This window comes from Malania oleifera, chromosome 7, assembly GCF_029873635.1.
Source record: "Malania oleifera isolate guangnan ecotype guangnan chromosome 7, ASM2987363v1, whole genome shotgun sequence".
NCBI lineage: Eukaryota > Viridiplantae > Streptophyta > Magnoliopsida > Santalales > Ximeniaceae > Malania > Malania oleifera.
Window position 1 is genome coordinate 122,601 of NC_080423.1, and position 19,031 is coordinate 141,631.

Here is a 19,031-nt window from a genome sequence, read left to right on the forward strand (position 1 = left end):
CCCTTCATTAAACCAGCTTCTCTTCATCTCTCCTCTAAGATTATCTTCTCCAAACCTCCTCCCAACTTCACTCCATCAAACCCTAAATCCTCCTCATCTAGGGTTCTTCAAATTTCTACTTCATCAACATGCCAAAAACGAAAACAACCAGGAAAAAGGACAAAGCCTGTTAGCAACAACGAAATTGAGAAATAGTTGGATGGTTTTGCTTCTCTTCCAGACAAGATTTCAAATATTGATGATAAGTACTCTTTACTAGATAAACGTCTTGACAAAACAGAGCAACGTGTCACTAGTTCTACACCAAATAACACTGATTCAAATAAAGAGAGTGATGAAAATGATGATGGCTCACAAAAATCATCATATGAAGATTCACATGCCAAATTAGATGAAGACTCTATTGAAGCTAAAGATGACGAAGAAGAAGAAGAAGAAGAAGAAGAAGAAGAAGAAGAAGAAGAAGAAGAAGAAGAAGAAGGATCACAACAATCTAAAGGGAATGTTGCAGATAGTGACACAACTTCTGATGTTTGACTGAAGTTTTTCTATGATGTTTGAACTTTTTGCTGTTTTGTATGCTACATATTTATGGATGTATTATGCCTTTTTGTTGATGTCAAAATGGGGAGTATGTGTGTGCGCAAAGTCTATGAGTTCTATGTATTTGTTTCTATGTTATTATGTATATGCTTCTATGTTAAATCTGAAACCTCCTGAAATTATGTCTTAATGAAATTATGATTATTATTTTAAGTCTATGCTTATTGACAGGGGAAGTATTATTTTTGTATCTTTGCTACTTATTTGTCATCATCAAACAAGGGGAGATTGTTGGCTTAGCTAGGCTTACAACTCTTGATTTTGATGATAACAAAGTAAGGTTATCTAATGTGTTTCTAAGTAAACTATTTCAGGCAAAGATGATTTCATTGATAAAAAGGAAACTTCCGAAAGCTTAAACTTTAAATGCCTTATCTTGAAAGCTCACAAGGATCAAGGAACATGGAAGGTCTTCCATAAATGCAAGTGATCCATAATGAAAGCTCAAATAAGTTTGAAAGATCAAAGATCAGAAACAAAAAGAACTCAAAGCAAAGAAGTGTCAAATTTGTTTTTTTTTTTTTAGAACTAGCTTTGTAAGTACTTCAAGTTGATTCAAGTATGAATATTCATTTTGAAACTCATTAGGAAAACAAGACTTAGAGACCTTAGTTTTAAGTCTTGGAACTGATTTTTTAAAGAAAAACAAATTGAGATTCAAAGTCTAAATAAACAAAGAAGAAAGAAATAAAAAATGTCTTGAAATGAGAAATAAGTGTTTGTCAGGTGACTGATTGCACATGGGTAGTCAACTGCCATGTTAAAAGATCTTTAATAAGAAGACAGTAGCTTGACAGATGACTGTTTGGTGCTTGACAGACGACTGTCAGGGTAAACTGAGACGACTGTGAGTGTTTTTCCAGTCGTCTGCCACCCTTATGTATGTTTTTTAAAAAATCAAGTTATTCAGTGATAGATGCCTGACTGTTTGGTGATAGGCGACTGCCACCTTACTGGTTATGCATTTTTAACATGGAAAACACTGATAGCCGACTACCAGAGTTCTCACAGTCGTCTGTCATGCGGCAAATTTCAAAATACTCAATGGACATAATTTTGAATTTTTAGTTACTTGAGGCTCAAACTAATTTAAAACTTGGACCCTACTCCAAGTAAACTTGGGGATCAAGTTAGATAACTTTCTACATCTATAAATACCCTCAAGTTACATTGATTTGTATACCAAGAAATCAATTCAGCAATCAAACTCTCTCTTAAGCATTCTGAAAATATTAAAGCTCTGTGTTGCTCACAAACTTCCACGAAGTTACTGAAGTCTTGCTGATTCTCTTACTGATATTGAGCCACAATTGCTAATTCTTTCATCTATTGAAAGAATCCTACTGTGAAAAATTCCTAGAGCTTCAATCTGAATTTCGTATTGTGAATTTTCCTGAAGTACATAGTTTTTAATCTGTACTAATCAGCTCTTTGAGGAGCAATTCTTGTATGTCTTATTTCAAATCTTTGTAGTAGATTGATAGATGGTTCGAGTGTTGAATAGTTGGACCAAACAAGGGAATATTGTTTGGAGAATGCAGGCTCTAGCCTTAACGAAGGAGTATTGTAATCGATATTGTTCCGCCTGATAAAGGAATTGTGATAGTGAATCCTTTGGTGGTTTTGCCAAGGGCGAGGACGTAGACTGTGTTAAAACCGAACCTCATAAAACCTTGTGTTCCTCTCTCTCTTTCTTCCCTACTCTTTACTTTTCAGCAAAGCTTATAAATTGTGTGGATACTTTATAAAACTCTAAATTATAAGTGTTTGGTTGTTAAATAGACCGGAAGGTAATTTGTTTTGGTTTGATCAGCATTTATTGCGGAAACTGAAAGGGACTACGTTGGTTGATCATCCTTAACTTATTAAACTGAAAGTTTTGTTAAAAGCCGAACATTGGGAAGAAGTGTGTTTGTGAATTTTGACACAGGGCTTATACATTCAGCAAGTTTTACATATTGATACAGGGCTATTGTTACAAGAATTAAGTGGTTGATTATTTTTCTTGGTTGTGATTACTTTGAATTAATTTTATGATTGTGTTTGAGCATTGATTATTGTTATAACACAAAAGAATTTAAAAAAAAAAAAGAATACAATTTTTAAATCCCAATTCATCCCCCTCTTGGGAAAGCTATTCCAATTTCAATATATTTTTCTTACACTAAAACTCATGTTAACCACACACTAATAATAATCTATTCCGTCTTACTGAGAGGTGTCTCACCTCAATAAATATTTTCACATTTCAGGACATACAGGAAATCAACCTTAGCGAGCTCTGGGAAGGAATTATATATTATAGTTTAGAGTAAGTGTTTGTAAGATACTGAATTATATATAAGTTTTATTTTTACTCCTTGGGTTGTATTATTGTTACTTGGAGATACCTATATGTTTGTGATGGTTTAGTACTCTGGTATAGTATTTAAGTTAAAATTATTTCCGTTGTTTGCATTGAGTTGATTTTTGGGAAGTCCCACCCTGGACCCTACTGGGTTCAGGGCATATGAATTGTGGTATCAGAGAGTATATTTATTCCTATGTGACACTCTAGACCCCAATTTTGGGTTCGGGGCATTACAGTCTTCTTCTCTAATTAAGACATATCATTCGTGTCCTTTATACATTTTACAAAACCTAAATCTTTACATTTATTTTCCTAACTCTAGCAAGTCTATAAATGTCTTTTTCTCCTTCCTTTGTATCTAACTTAGTATATAAAGTAGCATAAGCTCTATGTTTAGCTCCATTGATAATCTTTTTTGCATTTTTTCTTGCTTCTTTATATTTTTCAAGATTTTCTATACTTGTACAATTTTGTCATATCTTATGCCAATTTTTTTTTTATCTTAACGGCCTTTTGGACTTCTTGATCTCACCACCAAATTTTTTTGCTACCCAAGTATCTTCTTTTGGACTCACTTAAAACCTCTTTTACTATTTTTACGATAGAATTCACTATCTTATTCCAGCCAATATTTGCATAAACCTTATCCCCTGCTGTCCAATCACATTATTTGTTCATTTTATCATTGAATTTATTATATTATCGCCCTTCAAGTTGCACCATCTAGTCCTCTTGTGTTGATTTATGGTACTCATTCTCTTCCTTTCTTTAATATGTATATCTAATACTAAGATTTTATGTTGTGTACCTAAACTTTCACTTGGGATAACTACCTTACAAGATAGACGGTCCTTGTATTTAGTTAAAAAGAAATCTATTTGACTTTTATTATACCAACTCTTGAAAGTTATCAAGTGTTCTTCTCATTTTATAAAGCAAGTATTCAATATAACTAAATCATTTTATAAAGCAAGTATTCAAGATAGACGGTCCTTGTATCACCTGACTCATTTGTATCTCCATATCCATAGTCTATATGTATCCTCTCATACCCTATATTATCCTTCCCAATGTGACCATTCAAATTAGCTCCTATGAATGTCTTTTTAGACATCGAAATCCCTTGTAAAACACTATTTATATCTTCCCAAAATTATTTTTTTAGATTTTCTGCTAAGCCTATTTGGGGGAGCATATGCACTAATGACATTCACTATCTTTAAGCCTAAACCTAACTTGATTGTAATGATCTTATCCCCTAGTCTTTTAACATCTACTACTTATCTTTCAGGTCTTTACCTATGATAATACTCACCCTGTTTTTTTTTTTTTTTTCTCTCTCTCTTTGCCAGTGCACCATAGTTAAAATCTTGATTTTTCAATTTCCTTGGCTTTCTCTCTTACCCATTTTGTCTTTTGAAGGCAATTTGAATTAATTTTCCTTCTAAACATCATTTTCACTATTTCCATACTTTTTTCCGTAAGAGTCCTGTAATCTAAGTTGTTAATCTTATCTTAATTTCTTGTACTGACTTTTTAACCGTCTCCCTTTTATACTAACTCGGTCTATTCCCCTGATCTAAATGATTTTAGTATGAATTCATGATAAAAAATTTGATAAAGTTTTACCTATGTTGGTTGTCAGCTACTTAACACAATCATGTTCCTTTATTCAGGCTTGGGACCGGTTGTGTGTACAAAGATTTTGTGTTACATAGTCGAAGTACATGTGTTTGTTTTAGCAAACTTGTTTCACAAAGACAGTTTTCTAAGTTACACCTTACAACTAGTAGAAACTATTCACACAATACAATGCATTAAAAAGATTTTAAAGCATATTGTTAGCCTTAGTGGCTATATAATCCTAATTGTCGTATTTTGATGATAACAACTCATTAGTGATTCTAAGTTAAACTAATCTTTGCATATTAAGCTGTGACGGGTATAAGTGACGAAATCATACAAATATAGGTTTAAGTGCAAAGATCAAGTGAATACTCTCATAGGCAAAGACCGAGTGGACACTCAAATAAGCAAAGAACAAGAGGACACTTACTCGAGAGATCTCAAGTACATCCGATGAAGCAAGTGTAAAACCATATGTAATGGGAAGTGTTTGAAATAGTATTTGTAGTAACTCTTGTAGTTTTGATTCACGCGGGTTTATTGAACAAGAGTCAAATGTATCTTATACTCAAATGTATTTTAATATGGGACAAGTATTAACTTATCTTAATATTGTAAACTTTTATATACTTGGTCCCAGTTAGGTTAAAATTATGATTATGCACCTAAATATCAAGTTTGTGAAGAAACACGGAAAGTCGTCTGCAATTTGGCCCAGGTGTATCGACAATTTCAAACAGAGAGTAAGTTAGAATTTGGCTTGGAGGAAACCATCCATGATTTGAGCAAACCGTCAGTAAGTTGGAATTTGGCTTTGAGGAAACCGTCCACGGTTTGAGGAAAAACCGTTAATAGTTTGGAGAATCTATCGACGGTTTGTTTTAGGATTCCAAACTCAATGGTTATAAACGGTTAGTTTTTAAAGTATTAAATTATTTTCTAAATCCAATAAAACGGCTAGTACGCCAAGTTGCCCATAAGTATAAGGTTCTAGCAAAAAATATCTTTCAAAACTACTTTCTTGAAAACTTTTTGAGTAAATTTTTAAAAGTAATGAAAAATAATTTTTTGGTCACTTATAGATTAGAGAAAGCAAATCAAGTCGGATAATTCATGTTAGTTTAGGCAAATTATCGGGTGAGTATATTACAATCCATATTTAATTCAATTAAATTACAGGTTTATGACAGTTTGGATCGGATAATACATCATTCCCATGCCTAAAATATTTTTTTTACCATCCCATAAATAATTTATTTTATAACATAATAACTAAAATTATTTTTAAAATTATAATTTGGTAATTGTTAAACATTTAATAATCAATTACAATATTATAATTTTTTTAATTTCCAGATCATGAATTTAGGGGCTTTTGTTTTGATCATGAGAAAATTAAATATTTGGACTTGAATTTGAATATGGGCATGGGGAAAACCTAGAGGCTTATATATAGTATAATACTTGAGAGTGTGGGGCTAAATCTCAGCAAGTAAAGTTTACACTAATTGAATTGATGCCTAATAAGTATGCACATATGAAATTATCAATGAATTCCATCTAATAAAGTCCTAATTCCGTCAACCAACTTATTTAGAGGTAGAAAAAAAATATTTAAAATATATTTAACTCATTTAATGTACGAATTGATTATGAGTCAATTTAAGTGGGCCGGATTCAATTTGAATTAACGGATTGTTATTCATTTTGTCAAGTCTAGCACTTATAAGTCATATTATTCACAGGTAGGGTAAATTTTACAAAATATAAGAAATTGTAGTGCCTATTTTAAAATATATTAGAAGATAATTATATATTATTTTATTATGTATTATAACATATTACTCACTGATGAAACATAGTTTAATTTTTAAATGAAAAAAAAAAAAAAAAACCATTTAATTAATTTAAATTAATATTGAAAATAGAAAATACTAAATTAATTAATTATTTTTATTTTAACATAAATTAATATAACAATCATATGTTACAAATATGCATAAGAACAACATTATTATTAATAATAAATAACATTATACTAGTTTTACATGACAAAAAATTTTAAATATTATTTAAAAATAACAATTAACATAATTATTAATTAAAATATTTTTTAATTTAAAATATATTAGAAAATAGTCATCTATTATTTTATCATGTATTATAACATATTAATTACTAATGAAATATAATTTGATTTTGAAATGAATAAAAAGAACCATCTATAAATTTAAATTAACATTAAACACATTAAACTTTTTTAATTTGTTTATTAATACTATTTAAACATAAATTAATGTGATCATCATATATTATAAATATAAATTAATAAAGAGATTATTATTAATTAAAATAATATTTTATTATTTTAATTAACAGATAATATTTTAATTTTTAATTAAAAATTAATATAATTATCAACAAAATTTTTAATTGTAAAACATCAATAATTTATTTTAAATGTATAAAAATAATAATGTATTATTTTACTATTATTATGGCATATTAGTTATTAATTAAATAAAATTCAAATCTCAAATTAAAATTTATTTATTAATTTAAATTAACATTAAATAAATTTATATTTTATCATAAATTAATGTGATAGTCATATATTATAAATATACATCAATAACAAGATTATCCTCAATTAAAAGTATTAATTTATATTATTTTATTCAATAAAAAATATTTAAATGGTAATTAAAAATAATTAAATAATTATTAATAAAATAATTAATTAATTGATATTTTTAAAATAATTATACAGCACCCTATAATAAAAGTATCCAAATACCACTTATTATAAATCTAACCATATATCACTTAGAACTTTTAACACTCTTATAATTCAACACATTTAATGTAACATTTAAAAGAACAAAAAAAAAAACTGTTTCTACGTTCCAAATGGATTTAGGTCAATTTCCTGATAGTCTGAAGTCTTTGATCCAAACCATGGCTAAAGTTCATGCAACTGCAGTTGAGCCTGTCTGGTTACCATTGGAGCTTCTCCTTTCCCAGAAATTGCAAGCTGCAACAGCTGCCAGTTCTTCTCCTTCCCCTCGCATACTCTCTTCTACCACCTATTCTTTTCTCCCTATTTCAACGTGATTTTTAACCTCTCTTTTTTCCAATTATTGTGATGAACGGCATATTTCTTAAAAATTTTATAATAAAAAAAAAAAAAAAACGAAAAACAAATAACCAAATAGATTTCCAACTCTTGTTTTCAATTTCAATGTAAGACCAAACAAATAAACAATTTTTAGTTTTCAGTTTTTGTTTTTGATTTTCTATTTTTGTTTCTGATTTTTGTTTCTGAAATTTCTGACAGTAATAACAGTCTCTAATATTTTTTTATAATTATAAAAATAAAAATAAAAAAAGCATACACCCATAGCCAAATAGGCTATAAGGGCCTCCAATCTTTTTAGGTCTCTGGAGCTCTCGTGCCCATTAGAAGCAATACCAAGTCCTGTCTTCTCGTTCTTTCATATGAAAAAACTTGCAATAACAAGCGGGCTCCAAAGCTCACTACTCATTACAATAGATAACCCATTTTCTAAGGTAACACAGCCACATGCCAAATTTACAATAACAGGAACCGAACCAACCAGAGAATCTTTGCCCCTGAACAACAGTATACCATGCACCAAATCAATGTTCCACAAACTAGTTCAAGAAGTTTGCTACGGCAAGTTAGATGGATGGGCATCATCAAGAAGCTGTCATGTTTGCATAAAATTCCTAGATTAGGATATTCTTGCATTCTTCAGAGATTTGCACACCACAACACCTGCCATTGTCCGCATGAAATGCACCCCAAGTGTAGCAACACAAGAACCATCTGTCTTTAGATTGGGCTGCACCAACTCCCACACCTTTTTCTTCTGAATCTGCAGATCAGACAATAACAATATGCCACACAGAGACCAAGGGAGAGAGAGAGAACAGGTTGCTAATTGAAGGCAAGCAAAGGAAATAATGTAACATATTCTACAACAGAATTAACAAAAGATAGGTCTTTTGATACATCAACTTAATAAACATATAAATACAGCATAACTATGTTTAAAAGTTCTTTTGACACATCAATTTATAAACATTTAAATACAGCATTACTATGTTTAAAAGTTCTTAACACGTCAATTTTTGTGCATGTGGAGGAGAAAATGCATTTTTGTGCCTCTTGTGGAACAACAATCAAGGCCAAACAAGCCCTAAAATGGAAGGAATCCAATGAGTGGATACTTGAATTCAAAAGAAGTCTATTTAATCCTCTATAATAAGGATAACAGGCCTCATTCTGATTTAACATGAACCATTATTTTTCCCCCCTTTTGATCAGTAAATAAAATCTTATTAAAGGGGCATCAAGGGGATATCACCCAAGTACAGCAAACAGGAAAAGGTCACTCACACTGCAGGGTGTCACAAAAACCAAGAATTACATGATGATCATTCAAACACAGACCGCTGTGCCAGAGCTTGTAACAGTAGCAATCCACTGTCATCACATTTATCAATTTGAGTTAAGACTGTTTAAAACTTAATGGCCTAGGAATCTTGTGCACTGAATGCTACATTTTTAACTTAAAACACAATACCACAACAACAACAACAACGACAGGTATACAAGCAGTTGCAACGAAGACTTGTCTTGCAGCCACAGTGTACCTTATTTGGCATTTCAGAAACAGAAACAAATTTGAAGGAAAGGTGACTCCTCCCGAAGCAATAATCAAAACAATTCAGACTTATATGCATAGAATGGTTTACAACAAATTCCCATTGCTTGTGGTTTGGAAGGAACCCAGACAAGAAATTTTTGACAGGCTTTGATCTGGCTTGTATTGTTAGATAGTATTGGTTTCATTGTTTAAGTGTAGGATAGGTTGTCTGAATGTTAAATTGAGCAACCGAACCCAGATTATCATTTCAAGAGGGCTTTCTTGAGATTTTGTTGTTTATGCCATTGGGCCCTGGGAATGCCCAGGTTTTTATGTACTTGATTTTTTTTGTGAGTGGAGACTTAATCTCCCTTCCCTTGGGTATGCCTAGAGCTGCTGTACATATCCATTTTGGTCAATACATTTACATTTAATAATTAAAAAAAAAAAAATACAACAACAACAAGCCTTAAGTCCCACTAGGTGGGGTCGGCTACATGAATCCTTTTCCGTCAATTCATTCGATCAAGAGCATTTTCCTCTATTAGATTAAGGGCTATTAAATCCTTCTTCACTACTCATTCCAAGTTATTTTAGGCCTATCCCTATCCCTTTTCATGTCAGACACAATAATTAACTCACTTCTCCTTACATTTGCTCTACTAGGACTGTGTTTCAAATGCCCAAACCATCTAAGCCGCCCCTCCCATATCTTGTTTTCAACTGGTGCTATGCCAAAATTATTCCGTATATGTTCATTTCTTACTTTATCTTTTAATATTAAACCACTCATCCACCTTAACATTTGCATCTCAGCAATTTTTATTTTTTGTACATGTTGTTTCTTAGTTGTCCAACATTATGAACCATAAAGCATAGTTGGCCTTATAGTCATCTTAAGAAACTTTCCTTTTAATTTTAAGAGTATTCTACGATCACACAACAAACCTAACACACTCCATTTTACCCAGCCTGTTTTAATTCTATGTACTACACGTTCTTCAATATCCCCTTCAACTTGCATAATAAATTCAAGATATTTAAATCTATCAGTGCTATTAATCTCTTGATTATCAAGTTTAATATTCTATCTATTGCTACTACCTATCTTATTCCTACTCATCCTGAACCCTTTAGACTCTCCAAAGTTCTAGCTTAGATTCCACTCCGCTCCTACTATCATCAATCAACACAATATACATACACCAAGGGATCTCATTTTGGATATTCTTAGTTAGTCCACCAATTACTAAAGTAAAAAGATAAGGACTTAAAGTAAAACCTTAATGTACATCCACTGTAACTGGAAAATCTCTAGATTCACCTCCAAGTCCTAATGCTAGTCACCACTCTATCATACATATCCTTAATGACTTCCAAATATTTACTACAAACTTCCTTCTTTTCTAAGATCTCCCAAAGAAATTCCCTAAGTACTCTATCATAAGCTTTCTCCAGGTCAATAAAAACCATATGCAAGTCCCTTTCTTTTCCCTAAACTTTTCCATTAAACTTCTTAAAAGATAACAACATCTTTTGTTGATCTCCCAGACATAAAACCTAGTTGATTTTCTGAAATCTTTGTTTCTAATCTTATTCTATGTTCAATTACCCTTTCCCGTAATTTCATCGTATGACTTATAATCTTAATTCCATGATAATTATTACAGTTTTGATATACATTGTTTTGTGGTCTTGTTGCCCGTGTTTATTGTGTGGTATTTAAAAAATTATTGTATTCCCTATAATGGATGATACTATCATGTCTTTATCTCTCCACATGTTGTTGAGCTACACATGTGGGGGAGTGTTAAAGCTTGATATACATTGTTGGCCCACAGCCTAACAGCTTAAACTTTTAAGTAAAGTGGTAATCTAACATGTACAAAGGTACTAAAAATGTACTTTTCCTCCATTCTTCTAGCATTTTCTTAGTTTTTATAATAGTTCTTAATATATTAGTTAACCAATTAATTCCTTTATCCCTTAAACATTTCCAAACTTAAATTGGTCTTTTATTTGGTCCTATAGATTTCCCACTTTCATCTTTCCCAATGTCATCTTAACTTCAAGAACTCTAATTTTGCAAATAAATCTTCTATTTTTAGTCTTCTCCTCATTTGTCACTTCCAAGTTCAATCTTTCATTTTGATTTTCATTAAACAACTTATTAAAGTATCTCTGCCACCTTTTTTTTATGACCTCTTCTCTAATTAAGACATTATCATTCTCGTCCTTTATACATTTTACATCACCTAAATCTTTGCATATTCTTTGTCTAGCCATAGCAAGTTTATGAATGTCTTTTTCTCCTTTTGTAACTAGTTCAGTATATAAAGTATCATAAGCTCTATGTTTAACTTCACTAATAGTCTTTTTTGCATTTTTTTCTTTTTATATTTTTCAAGATTTTCTATATATCCATAATTTTGTCATATTTTATACTAATTTCTTCTTGTCCTAACAGCTTTTTGGACTTTGTGATCCCACCACCAACTTTTTTACTACCAAGTATCTTTCTTTGGACTCACATAAAAACTCTTTTGAATTTGTCACTCTATTCCAAGCAGTATTTGCATCAACCTTATCCCCTATTTTTCAATCACTCTTTGATCATTTTATCTTTAAATTTTACTATATTATCTCCCTTCAAGTTCCACCATCTAGTTCTCTTGTGCTGATTTATGCTACTCCTCTTCCATTTCTTTATATGTATATCTAATACTAAGACTCTATGTTGTGTAGCCAAACGTTCATCTAGAATAATTGTACAATCCTTACAAGATAGACGATCCTCGTTCTTAGCTAAGAAGAAATCTATTTGACTTTTATTATACCCATTCTTGAAGGTTATTAAGTGTTCCTCTCTTTTTATAAAGCAGGCATTCAATATAACCAACTAATAAGACATGGAAAAATCTAAGATTGTATCATCGGCCTCATTTTTACCTCCATATCCATGACCTCCATGTATCCTCTCATATCCTATATTATCCTTTACAATGTGACTATTCAAATCAGCTCCTATGAATGTCTTTTCAAACATTGGTATCCCCTGTAAAATACTATCGATATCTTTCCAAATTGTCTTTTAAGAATTTCTACTAGTCCTATTTGGGGAGTATATGCACAATGGCCTTCACTATCTCCAAGCCTAAAGCTATCTTGATTTTAATGATCCTATCTTATATTCTTTTAACATCTACTACATTATCTTTTAGGTCTTTGTCTACAATAATACGCACCCCAAAGTTTAAATCCTGATTTTTCAATTTCTCTAACTTTCTCTCCCACCCATTTCGTCTCTTGAAGGCAAATCAAGTTAATTTCCCTCCTAAAAATTATTTCCCTATTTCCATACTTTGTCCCTATATTCCAAGTTGCAAATCTAATCTTAATTTATTGTGCTAACTTACTTATCCTCTCCCTTTTATATTGACCTAGTCCATTCCCTTGACCTAGGTGAGTTTGGTAAATAATAATATTTGACAAAGTTTTATGTTGGCTGTCAGCTACCTAACACAACCCTGCTCCTTTATTCGAGCTTGGGACTGGCTGTGTGTACAAAGAATTTGTTGCACAAGTGAAGTACAGGTTGTTAAAATCCCGAGTATATTTGTGTATAATGGGTAAATTAGGAAAGTGTGTAAATGTAGGAGATTACATATTATTCTATAGGGATTATTTCCTTATTAGATTAGGTGATTGTATTATAAGATTGGGATGTATACAATGTTAAGGTACGCAGAGTTGAATAGAATATTTTGAATTCTGCTAACATGGTATCAGAGCTAGGGTTTCTCAACCTTAGCTAACTATGGCCAGCGTTATCACCAACGGCACCAACAACAGTAGAGGGTCGACCCCTGCTGAAAATATCAACGGTGATTCACAGATCACATCTGTTGGAGGTTTGAATGGGCTAGATAACACAACTTTTTCACTCGCAGTGGAAAAATTAAACGGAAAAAATTTCCGTGAGTGGGCTCAATCCATAAAATTGGTAATCGAAGGGAAAGGGAGACTAGGTTATCTTACCGACGAACGGAGGAAACCCGACTCCACCGAAGTTGTAGCCTTGCAAAAATGGAGGTCCGAAAACTCCATGGTCACTGCTTGGCTCGTCAACTCGATGCAACCTTCAATCGGGAAAATTTACTTGTTCTTACCCACGGTGAAGGACGTCTGGGACGCAGTTCGTGAGACGTATTCCGACGTCGAAAGTTACTCGTAGATTTTTGAGATCAAGACCCGATTGTGGCAAATAAGGCAAGTCGAGCGAGGCGTGACTGAGTATTTCATGAAGTTGACCCATCTCTGGCAAGAGCTCAACCTGAGCGTCGAAGAAGAATGGGAATGCTCCGGCGACAGCGCACGATACAAAAAATGACTCGAAAACGAACGGTTCTTCGAGTTCTTGGCCGGCCTCAACCGAGATCTGGATGATGTGCGGGGGCGAATTCTTGGCTGAAGACCTCTGCCATCAACCCGAGAGGTGTTCACTGAAGTAAGGAGGGAGGAAAGTCGAAGACGCGTGATGCTGAAGCCACAACCGGATTGCTTTGGGTCTGAAATACCAGCCCTAAATTCGGGTGGGTCGAACGTCTCGACTTTAATTTCAAAAGGCCCAGGAGGATACGGACAAAAACCACAAAGAGGCAAATTATGGTGTGAGCACTGTCGAAAGCCAAGTCATTCAAAAGAAACTTGCTGGGAAATTCATGGAAAGCCTGCAGATTGGAAACCGAGACATTATCAAAAAAATCGTGGGTATCAAGCTACCAATGACAGTTCAACTGGAAAATTACAAGGTGAAAAAAACAATAATATCAGTCCAAGTAGTGCATTCAGCCTTGAACAGTTGGATCAACTGTATAAAATGATCACCTCCATTCAAACATCGGGTCAATCTACTGGTTCCACTGGTTCTCTAGCTCACCGAGGTAATTATTTATCAGCCTTAAATACTTTATCCTGTCACAAATCACCATGGATAATTGACTCGGGTGCATCTGATCATATGACTGGTTCTTATCAATTGTTTTCATCCTGTTTGCCATATGGTGGAAACCTAAGAGTCAAAATTGCAAATGGTTCACTCTCACCAGTTGTCGATAAAGAAAGTATTCGCATATCTGACTCCGTAACCTTAAATCTGTCCTACATGTTCCCAAGTTATCTTGCAACTTGTTATCCATTAGCCAGTTAACAAAAAACTCCAATTGCTCTGCTAAATTTGTTTCATCTCATTGTGTTTTTCAGGACCTATCATCGGGGAAGACGATTGGCACTGCTAAAGCATATGAGGGACTCTACTACTTTGAGGAGGCAAACTTAAGTGAACAATGTAATACTGTAATTTGTGATTCTGCATCTACTTCTAGAGATAATGAACTTTTGTTATGGCATTCTAGGATGGGTCACCCAAATTTTCAATATCTAAAGTGTTTGTTTCCGTCTATCTGTTCAAATAAAATGTCTCCTGAGTTTTAATGTGAAGTGTGTGAACTTGCAAAACATCGGCATGCTTCTTTCCCAACATCCATATACAAATCATCTAGTCTATTTACTATGATTCACAGTGATTTGTGGGGACCCTCAAGATCCCTCAATCGCACCCATACAAAATGGTTTGTTACTTTTATTGATGACCATACTCGTCTTTGTTGGGTTTACTTGTTGAAAAATAAAACCGAAGTCCGTTCCATTTTTGTTAGTTTTCATTCCATGATTCAAACACAATTCCAGACTCACATTCAAATTTTACGCATTGATAATGGTACGGAATATTTTAATGATGTTCTGGGAACTTATCTTCAAGAAAAAGGAATTGTTCATTAGAGTTCTTGTGTGGATACCCCTCAACAAAATGGGGTTGTTGAAAGAAAAAACAGACATATACTTGAAGTAGCTCGAGCATTGATGTTTACTACAAACATGAGAAACTATTTTTGGGGAGATGCCATCTTAACAGCTACACATCTCATTAATCGAATGCCGAGTCGAGTACTTTCCTTTGCCACTCCTCTCCAGAAATTCCAAGAATATTTTCCTACCTCACGACTCCCCTCCAGTATTTCCACTCAAAATCTTTGGCTGTATGGCTTTTGTTCATATTCATGCTCACCATCGCGATAAATTGGATCCTCGTGCCATTAAATGTGTCTTCATTGGTTACTCCACTACTCAGAAAGGCTACAAATGCTATGACCCTGTCTCAAAGAAAATGTTTGTTGGCCTTGATGTCACATTCTTTGAAACCACTCCTTATTTCCCAAAGCCCTCTCTTCAAGGGGAGCAATGGAATGAAGATTGGTTCTTTGACTTCTTTACCACAGAATCTATCGAGTTTCCTATTACCACTGACTTTGTGCCATCTACTGAGTCTCCTGTTGCATCATCATTCCCTGACCCATCCACTGAGTCTCCCGTTGCATCACTTCCTGAACTGTCAAACACAAAAGAGCACTTAACCTCAAGGGGAGATGCAGGGAAGCAAAACAACATAGACATACTAGTTTACTCAAGAAAGCCAAACACAAAGAACAGGGAGAATCTCATACTTGAGGCACCAAGCGCGTTGGAACCGGTGATGGCTCCGAACAACCATGAATCTCATGAGCCTCCTTCTGATAATCCTGTAGCTGATGACAGCAATTTACCTATTGCAGTCAGAAAACAAACCAGGTCATGTACCCAATATCCTTGGTCTAAATATATTTCTTATAAAAGCTTGTCTATAGGATATCGTGCCTTTGTCTCTAACCTTGACAGGATGAGAATTCCAAAGAATATTCAGGAAGCTCTGGAAATACCTAAATGGAGGGAGGTTGTCATGGAAGAAATGTGGGCTCTAGAGAAAAATGGGGCTTGGGATGTAATGAATTTGCCGAGAGGAAAGAAGCTAGTTGGTTGTAAATGGGTTTTCACAGTGAAATATAAATCTAATGGGACAATTGAACGATATAAAGCCCGACTCGTTGCAAAAGGATTCACACAGACTTATGGCATTGACTATACAGAGACATTTGCACCGGTGGCAAACTTGAATACAGTTCAGGTTCTCCTATCCTTGGCAGCCAACTTAGATTGGCCACTACAACAACTTGACATTAAGAATGCATTTCTAAATGGTGAGTTAGAAGAAGAAGTCTACATGACAATACCACCAGGCTTTAGCAAAAAAAGGTGAAGAAAACAAAGTGTGTAAACTCAAGAAGTCCTTGTATGGACTCAAGCAATCTCCAAGGGCATGGTTCGACAGATTTGCAAAAGTAATAAAAAACCAAGGATATCTACAAGGGCAATCTAATCACACCCTATTCTTCCAACAGTCTGAAAGAGGTAAGCGAACCATTCTCATAGTGTATGTTGATGACATAATTTTAACTGGGGATGATACAGTAGAGATGGAAAGATTGAAGAAAGTCCTACTACTGAATTTGAAGTTAAAGACTTGGGACAAATGCGGTACTTCTTGGGCATGGAAGTTGCTAGAACGAAAAAGGGTATTAGTGTCTCTCAGCGAAAGTATATCACTGATCTCCTAATTGAAACTGACATGTTAGGATGCAAACCTAGTGAAACCCCGATCGAAGCAGCAAAGAGGGTTGAAGACTGTGGAATTTCTGTTGAAAACTAGAGGTATTAGAGATTGGTTGGTAAACTAATCTACTTGTCACATACCAGACCAGATATTGCATTTGCAGTTAGTGTGGAAAGTCAACACATGCATTCACCAAAAGAAGCTCATTTAGATGTTGTATACAAGATCCTTCGATATCTCAAAGGCTCCCCGGGCAAAGGACTCTTCTTCAAGAAATGAAAGCAAGGAAGTAGAGATCTTTACAGATGCAGATTGGGCAGGATCAGTGGAAGATAGAAGGTCCACCACCAGTTATTGCACATTTGTCTGGGGAAATCTGGTAACCTGGAGAAGCAAAAAACAGAATGTAGTAGCTCGTAGTAGTGCCGAAGCTGAATTCAGAGCAGTTGCTCAAGGATTATGTGAAAGACTATGGTTACGAAAACTCTTAGATGAACTACAGGCCTCGGTGAAATTTCCTCTCAAACTCTATTGTGACAACAAAGCAGCCATCAGTATCTCTCTCAATCCAGTTCAACATGATAGGACTAAACATGTAGAAGTGGACCGACATTTTATCAAAGAGAAAGTTGAAGAAGGAACTATCTGTATAACCTATGTACCTACCAAGGAACAAACTGCACATATTTTTACGAAAGGGTTGGCATGGCAGAACTTTGATGATCTCATTAGCAAGTTGGAGATGATTAATATCTATGATCCAACTTGAGGGGGAGTGTTAAAATCCTGAGTATATTTGTGTATAATGGGTAAATTAGGAAAGTGTGTAAATGTAGGAGATTACATATTATTCTATAGGGATTATTTCCTTATTAGATTAGGTGATTGTATTATAAGATTGGGATGTATACAATGTTAAGGTACGCAGAGTTGAATAGAATAATTTCAATTCTGCTAACACAAGTTTGTGTTGTTTTTTCACATAGACAAATTACTAAATCACACCCTACAACTAGTAAAAAAAACACACACCATTTTTAATATAAATTCATTAGAAAAATTTTAAAGCATACAATTTTGAGTGTGAATTAAGCTAGACTATATATTTTTTTTTAAAATCATGCAATAGTACATTTTGAAAAATTTCATATATTCCAAAACTTGAAACTAAAAATCACAAAAACATAAAAAAGCATATAAATCTACAAATCATTAACACAAAAACTCCATTACTAACCAACTACTAGAAATTTTTTAATAGTAGTAATAAGAAAAGAAATAATAAGAGAGGAGAAGATCTCACTGGTGACTGAAGCTAAAAAAGGAAATGACAACTGACTACAATATGTACCCTTTGCCGTAGGAAATTTTGATGCTGCAAAAAAAAATCAATCGAAGAATATTTAAGCAGCGAGGGATTACAAGATTATTCAATCTAAGTTCAAGATTCAAAATCCAAGAATATTGAAGAAACAAGATTTCTCAACCCGTAAAATATTTATTACTTTATGATTTTAAAGCTGAAGAAACAAGAATCCTTGAATTTGTTTGGGCCTTTGGGAGAAAAGAAAGGAAAGAAAAAAAAAAAAAAAGGACGTTCAGAGAAGGGATCTGTTTGGTTGGTGAGAAAACAAAACCTAAAAGGAAAGAACAGAATAAAGAAAATGAAAGAAAAGAGAGGAGAAAAGAAAAGAAAAAGAAAAGAAACCTTTGGAAATAGAACCAAAAAGAAAAGAAACCTTTAGACATACAAGTAACCAGAAATTAGAATCAGAGAGATAGAATGAGGGGAGGGACAAAAACAGAAGAAGAAAAGAAGGAAGAAGAGGATCAAAAGAAGAAGGGTGCAGATGCTGCTGGAGATTTATGGAGAAGAAAGAAGAGGACAGGAGGAAGAAGAAATAAGGAAATAGAAAGAGAATTAATAGAATTAGGGGAGAGAAGTAGAAGGACAGAGGAAAGAAGAACAAGGCAGAAGAGAATAGAGAAGGGGATGCTGGCAACAGGGACAGAACAGAGAGGGGAAAGTTCAGATCAGAAGCAGAGCAGGGAGGAGAGAGAAGTTTAGAAACTGCTTTCAGTGGGTTTTTAAAAATTAAAAAAAAAAACTGAAATTAAAGGGGGTGAATCTGGGAGTGGGAGTGAAATTCATGGATGGTTTCAGAATGGAATATTTTGAGGGAGGGGAAGGGAAGAAGAAGAAGCAGCAAAACTCAGGCACTCTAAAAATAGA

The 19,031-nt window shown here is 33.6% G+C and overlaps 1 protein-coding gene and 1 long non-coding RNA gene across 5 annotated transcripts in view; both read right to left on the minus strand.

Annotated features, from left to right (window-relative positions):
• Positions 1–7,924: 7,924 nt before the first annotated feature.
• Positions 7,925–19,031, minus strand: part of LOC131160374 (uncharacterized) — a 38,046-nt gene continuing 26,939 nt past the window's right edge. For 2 of the 4 annotated variants that reach the window (XM_058116001.1, XM_058116000.1), the window contains 2 exons: positions 18,150–18,173; positions 7,925–8,478 (listed from right to left, as the gene is read on the minus strand). In XM_058116001.1, coding sequence (XP_057971984.1) covers positions 8,335–8,478; positions 18,150–18,173 — 168 coding nt within the window. In that variant the 3' untranslated portion in view covers positions 7,925–8,334. The remainder of the gene's footprint in view (positions 8,479–18,149; positions 18,174–19,031) is intronic. The other 2 variants (XM_058116003.1, XM_058116002.1) reach the window with 1 other exon arrangement.
• Positions 15,037–15,915, minus strand: LOC131160375 (uncharacterized). Its single transcript, XR_009138016.1, has 2 exons — positions 15,816–15,915; positions 15,037–15,700 (listed from the first exon to the last, which is right to left on the minus strand). It is a non-coding gene; the product is annotated as an uncharacterized LOC131160375 (long non-coding RNA).